We start from the raw sequence: 6,589 nt of genomic DNA, 5'->3' as shown, positions 1-6,589 counted from the left end.
CCTTGCAGGGTCGACTCTAGAGGATCCCACTTTTATGTTACGTGTACTTGCCGTTTAGTCGCCAGCTCGAGTGGTGAACAAATAGCCGAGCCCTCTAGCTCTCTGAGGTTAAATGCCAGCACAATGCTCTAGCTCTCTGAGGATAAATGCCAGCCCTCTAGCTCTCTGAGGTTAGATGCCAGCACAATGCTCTAGTTCTCTGAGAATAAATGCCAGCACAATGCTGTCTCTAGCTCTCTGAGGATAAATGCCAGCACATAACCGCTTTCAAAGCATTCCTTCAATCTTTTAAGCTCGCACACTTGTGGTGTTGCAGCTTGGGGGGGTTGTAGTCAGGAAGTCCCTGATAGGGTTTATTTAGGATCAGGGGTTATTTGATATTTGGGTTTTATTAGAGATTGCATTTTGAACTGGGTTTATCCAATCAGGTTAAAACTGATTAACGGAAAACACATGACCAAAATGATAGTCACAGGATTTAGTTCAATAAATGAACAACGTCTCCCCTTGTACGAGGGGAGTACGTTGAGATCCAGTTATCCTCGACTATTTACTACACCATTCAGTGTCTATTTTGGTCGCCGCCATGTTCCGTTCGCAAACTTGACTGATGACTTTCCTGGTCATATTTCCACGACGAATGATGCATGGCTGAATCAGTTGGATGAGCTGGAAAAGACTATACTGCCAAAACTTCATCAGAAGACGATCAAGTATACTGGTGCCATGGTGGAGGCTACTGATCAGATGCGTAAGTTTAATTTGCTTGAATTTAAGACGGAAGTCGTCGTCATGATACTCGCAGAGACTTCTTCTCAGGTTCTTACGTTTATAGGACAAGTGCCACCGGCTAGCCAAGAGCTGAAGTCCGAGACTGAGGGTACGTAACAGCGAATGTGATATAATTATTTCCAGAAAATATATCTCAGAGTACTAAAGTGTTCTGCATAAGACTGATCACATGAAATTTTACCCTGGCCACCCCAAGTGGTTGAACACTAGTACAAACACCATCAGTATATACCTGAGGGTGAGATCATAAATAAATTCACTCGAACGCATTATTCTTTAGTAAAATTTGCACTTCACTTATAGTTTCCCACATCACACTCTAACATCAGGAGCGTCGTCATGGAAGAGCTGTCAGAGTCGTATCGAAGATCCGGCATATCGACATTGTCTGACTCAATGTCAAAATCGACAGGGTCGGTATCATTATTTGTTGTTTGAGTGCGTGTTTGATTGTGGGGTCCGATTGGCAAGTTGTTGAAGGTGTGTATAGGTAGTACTGTACCATCCCTTGGACCGTGGAATGGGTAGTGATTTTTGAATGCAACAAACTCGTTTGTTGATAGGGAATTCGAGACGGTATTCATTGTCATGGGGTATTTCGTGAAAAGATTTGCTGCTTTAACGAGGGGCTGATATAAATGAGTCCTAGATCAGGCAGAATATAAATTAATGAGAGAGGGGAATTACCGCGTTCAACGCCGCGAAGTAAATGTCGTCTGATGCGTGTAACGAATAATAACGATTGCACCACCGTCGATAAGTAGTGGATCGTGGGTATGGATTGATATGGAAGAAGTAGGACGAAGTAGTGCTTAAATAACTGGGGAAACAGAAGATACAACTTAAGGTGCCGGCGTCACAATTGGTTATGGATTGCGATGGGACTTGTTGCCGCAACGACCACATCCTGAAGGACAATCACTGACGAAATGACTCGTTTTCCAGCATACAAAGCAAAGTGGTGGATCTAGCTGAGTACCGAAACGATCATGAGGTTGTCCTTTGGTATTACGACCGACAATACGCTCAAGGGTATCTAGGCGCTTGAGTAGATCAGAATATGGTGGCTGAGATTGATTGGTGCGGCCAGAGCGATGAACACAAGAGACAGATGCAGTGTTGGTCACATTATAGTCGGTTTGCTGCCAAGTTTCTATCCATTCACAGATATGGAGAGGTGAAATGTTGGTGCGATCGTTAGTGAGAAGAAACTATCGAGCTTGGTTCTGTGCGGCCAGGTCGAGGCCGGGGAGAAAGGCATCCTAGATAAAGGCAGGTGATAGAACATTTGGCTGGCCGCGGTGCGTTTTGTGAGCTTGAGACATCGATGTGCCCAAAAACACACACTGTTCTCGTCATCAGCAATCCTCGAAGTTTATGGTGTAAACTTCGATGAATATTACTAAGCTTCAAACTGTTAAATCAACTAAGATACAATTTAAGTCAGTTGGGATTTAGCGGTGGTAGCTTGTGCAAGAATGATCGGGACTGCCTCTTGGTGTTTGAAGGTGATCATTAAATTACCGTCCACTACTATCCCTCCAATATCAATACTTTCCAAACCACAAAGGGACACCCGAGGTCGCTGTGAACGCGAACGTGAACCTCCGGGAATCCGTAGTGATCGTGGTATATTTTGCCGACGATGTTCTTCGGCTTTGTCAATGCTCACACGGAATACTTCACGCGTCTCCTCAGCCGAGTAGTCTCGCCAATGCGGATGCACATGAAGGCTATCGCTGTAGTACGCTGTCCCCGCAGCTTGCCATATAAGCGTGAGCACACCATGATTGCGGTAGACCTGTAGCGGGTTCTCGTACTGATGTATCTCCATGAAATTCTACTTTGTGTTTGAAATCACGAATCTGTGTGTCGAGCGGTACCGAAGGCTTCAGCTTCAGGTTTGCTAGTACCTGGCTATATGCGTTGCCATCTAAATCTTGCTTTTGCTTGCGTACAACAAATGCAGTGGCTTCTTCAAACGACATAGACTGTAATTTCTATACATTTTGAACGATAGAGTTCATTAGCGCCCTAAGAGGCCTTTTTCTTCTTCTTCTGTAGAGCTCTATGTAGGCCCATTCGCAACATGAATCAGATCCAATTGATGAAATCGCGAATCCATACACCAATCCACGATGAATACATGTAACTATATTTTTTTTTTGCGGGTTATTCAAATAACAGCTGCTGTGTGGCTTAAGCGGCCACTCCTTGGGTATCCGTTTATCTAATTTCACTGTAGACAACTTACCCTAGGGGGATATTCAGGACGGTATATCCGAGTACCGAACCTAAGAGTGTATTTCAGGACGGACCACAAGATCGGACCTGGGAGATTATTTTAGGACTGGACTAGAGGAGCGGACAATTTAGTGAAATAGAGGATTTATTATGAGAGAAGCGATGACTCATACAAAATCATAGACAGGGGTATTTTTACAAAATACCCGATGGTAGAGGATGTCTCGATCCATATAGGAACGTAAATAAGATACAGCAGGCGTGTCATTCACAACGGGACTTCTGACTGAGTTCACTTATTCAGACTTAAACCGCTTTATCAAGCGTCACTCGGGTTTGACCACTTTTTTAAGTGACCGAACTACTGTATTTAGTACATTACGTTCTTTACAGGCTACATTAACTAAAATTCAGTTTGTTGTATAATCTTTTTTGTTACCACGATGAATGAACATACTACGTGGACAAGACAGCATTCGTTCGATTGTTGGAATGACTGATTGGAATTCATCGGCAATCGCCAGTGCTTGCTGCTGAGTTGGCGAATTAATTTTCCTCTAATTCGACACCGGATTAAAAAACTAAGGCAGAGGTCCATACTACTCTAGACTAGTATCTGGGACTCGACAATCGATTTCTAAGTTGGATAACTTCAAACAACATATTGAAGGGGGTTTCGAGCGGGACGACTTTTTAGGGATGTTGACACATATGCAAAAAAAACTCCTAGACAATCAATGCTTAAATCGGCTGAACTGAGTATTTTGGCTAAGTTCAAGTCAATATTCATTACAAGCACTAATCGAACCAGTTTGTAGTGCCTCTTTTATTAAGCCCTGACACTATCTCGTGTTTTTTTTCTCGTATGTATAGTGATAGCGGTACATTCTGGACGGTTGTTTTGTTTGATTTTGATTGATGAGCACGGAAGTTCTATACCAAGTCTTCGCAATATCATTGTGCTAGTAAAGCATACTTACAATAACAAACATCTGTTCGCGTGCACGTCGTGTATTGGCTAACACACTCAAGATTTTTGCTTCCTTAGCCCCGCCAGTCAATTGTTACTTGAAACGTCAATTGTTACTTGAAACGTCAATTGTTACTTTAAACGTCAATTATACTCGAAACTTCAATTGTTAAATACTTAAAAACAACAGATAACAACCACTTTTCACCCCTCTGCTATTTAATTTCCAGTCGTCTTTTAAAATATGATCTGCCGTTGGTATCAGTACAAAATGCATATATCAGCTCTAAATACTTCGCATGCCTTCACCTATGAAAGTGGCAAGCATCGGATCTTGTGTTGATACTCTATCCATGATGTCATAAAATGAATATATCGCGAGATATACATGGGTTCTCTAAACTTGGATTACGGCAGTAGAATTGATTATACTAGAACCCCACTCATAAAATGCGATTAACCTTGAAGCCCAGTAGTGAGACAGGAAAAACTCCTTGCATCCTGGAGTAGGGGAGCTACTTTTGACCCTAGAACACCTTGATAATTACACACACCATTTATTTTTACTGACAGAATTAATTCGCACGTTTGGGTACCGCTTGTGTCACCAAACTCGCATTCAGTATTAGATTTGGAAATCGATACCTGGGGATCTGCAACTGACCAGCAAACAGCCCAATCACAAACGCAACAACTATCACACCCCCGATTTCGACCTCTTTATGTGGTATCGTTCATTTTTCTCCTTGATTGGAAATAACTACGTGCCAACGTCAACCTGCAAAGTTATACCAATCAAAAAAATAGCCATTTTGAATTCGATAGTTGCGAGCACATCATGACAAGGTATCCATATGTTTTATTATTTTTGAATTGATATCCCTGAGACACCCCTTCATACTCTGATTGTCGTAGGAATATAGGATTGTTCAGACGTCATTCTAGGTGCGTGATTTAGTGAGCGATCGTATTCGCTACGCACCGTTGGCACGCCATATAATCTAGCCTGCATCAGTTTCCGCGTGTCTCTAATTGCGGTGCAATATGAGAGAATTAATCTTAGTGCAGTGATACGTAATCACCAGAAGACATGCCAATCTAAGGTGATATATTATAAAGGTGGTATATTCTATCAGTGCAGATCTTTTATCTAATGTGTGTAGAGCCGCGTCAACGTAACGATTATCAAGAAACGAACGGGCCTCCATTTGCCCCGCAAGCCATTTTTTTTTGGGTGATTATAGTCCCCTCTATGTTACACAGACGACTGCCACTAAACTGCAAATGTACGCCTCTTCATGACACTCAGGTCACTGCGAAAGTGTTTATCTCTGCGTTTCCACTATCAAACAAACTACGTTAGCGGCAAACAACAGTCGGCTTAAAGTATACTCAAGACACGACCAGAGATTGCCGATGGCACGGGCGTGGCGGGATGGTTGGAGAGCATAGCGATGGCATTGAAATTTGTAGTACACTATTTACTGCTGTAATGTGTCCTTAATATTCTTCATAAGCACTTCTGCGTGCTTCAGTTGTTCCTGATAGAAAGGAGTGGTTTGCAATGAGAGGCCTGTTGTTCAAAATAGGGTATCACCAATGCCTTGGAGATGGTGTAGGTCACAAACTATCATACGAAGCAACTCAAAAGTTTTCTGAATTGAAAAGCTGGTGTTTCTAGACAAAACGACAGGATGGTTTCATTGCTGGATGTATATAAAACCCTAAAACCCTAAAACCTCTTGTTTCTTTAGATGCAATAGTGGCTCATTGTCATTCAAACACGACACACCAAGTTGTTAATGTGAATGGTAAGACATCGTGCAATGTTGGTCATAGCAAAAGACAACGATACTTTAGAATGTCACCAATCTACCCCCTGATTTATCAATATGGGGTTTGACCACTATATATTTACTAGATGCAATGCTTGTGTGTACATAGATACATATGCATACACACATAAAACACACGCAACTAAGAATATACCTTTCTGAGAACATATAATCATATGGGCAACGTCATACTCCGTGTTTCAGGGCAGCGCAATCGACTTATTTCGCAAGGGACCGTGCAGTACCCACCTAAACTCGTACAGACTCATTCATACATACATACATATATATATATATATATATATATATATATATATATATATATATATATATATATATATATATATATATATATATATATATGTATATATATAGACATATATATAGATATATATATAGATATATATATATATATATATATATATATATCGATCTATCTATCTATATATAAATATATACACATAGATATATATATACTAAAGCACACACACACACACACACACACACATATATATATATATATATATATATATATGTATACACACACACACACACACACACATACACACATCTATATATATATATATACATACATACATACATACATACATATATATATATATATATATATATACATATAATATGTGATATATGTGTGCGTATTACGTACACACACACATATATATATATACACACACATATATATATACACACACACATATATATATACACACATATATATATACAT

General features: G+C 40.4%; 3 protein-coding genes across 3 annotated transcripts; 1 reads left to right on the top strand and 2 right to left on the bottom strand.

The window, feature by feature from the left end:
- Window positions 1-231: 231 nt before the first annotated feature.
- On the top strand, window positions 232-888 carry SARC_04628 (hypothetical protein; the record flags this gene model as incomplete). Its single annotated transcript, XM_014301536.1, has 1 exon — window positions 232-888. The coding sequence occupies exon 1, from the start codon at window positions 454-456 to the stop codon at window positions 886-888; it is 435 nt and encodes a 144-aa protein (XP_014157011.1). The 5' UTR covers window positions 232-453.
- Window positions 889-1,085: 197 nt separating this feature from the next.
- Window positions 1,086-1,376, bottom strand: SARC_04627 (hypothetical protein; the record flags this gene model as incomplete). The annotated part of the gene is made up of 1 exon (XM_014301535.1): window positions 1,086-1,376. One exon carries the CDS (start codon window positions 1,374-1,376, stop codon window positions 1,086-1,088), a length of 291 nt encoding a protein of 96 aa, XP_014157010.1.
- An 854-nt stretch (window positions 1,377-2,230) lies between these two features.
- On the bottom strand, window positions 2,231-2,626 carry SARC_04626 (hypothetical protein; the record flags this gene model as incomplete). Its single annotated transcript, XM_014301534.1, has 1 exon — window positions 2,231-2,626. The coding sequence occupies one exon, from the start codon at window positions 2,624-2,626 to the stop codon at window positions 2,231-2,233; it is 396 nt and encodes a 131-aa protein (XP_014157009.1).
- Between the last annotated feature and the right edge of the window lie 3,963 nt (window positions 2,627-6,589).

This window comes from Sphaeroforma arctica (assembly GCF_001186125.1).
Source record: "Sphaeroforma arctica JP610 unplaced genomic scaffold supercont1.267, whole genome shotgun sequence".
Lineage (NCBI taxonomy): Eukaryota > Ichthyosporea > Ichthyophonida > Sphaeroforma > Sphaeroforma arctica.
The sequence above is the reverse complement of the archived record's forward strand: the minus strand, read 5'-3'. Positions and strand labels throughout refer to the sequence as shown.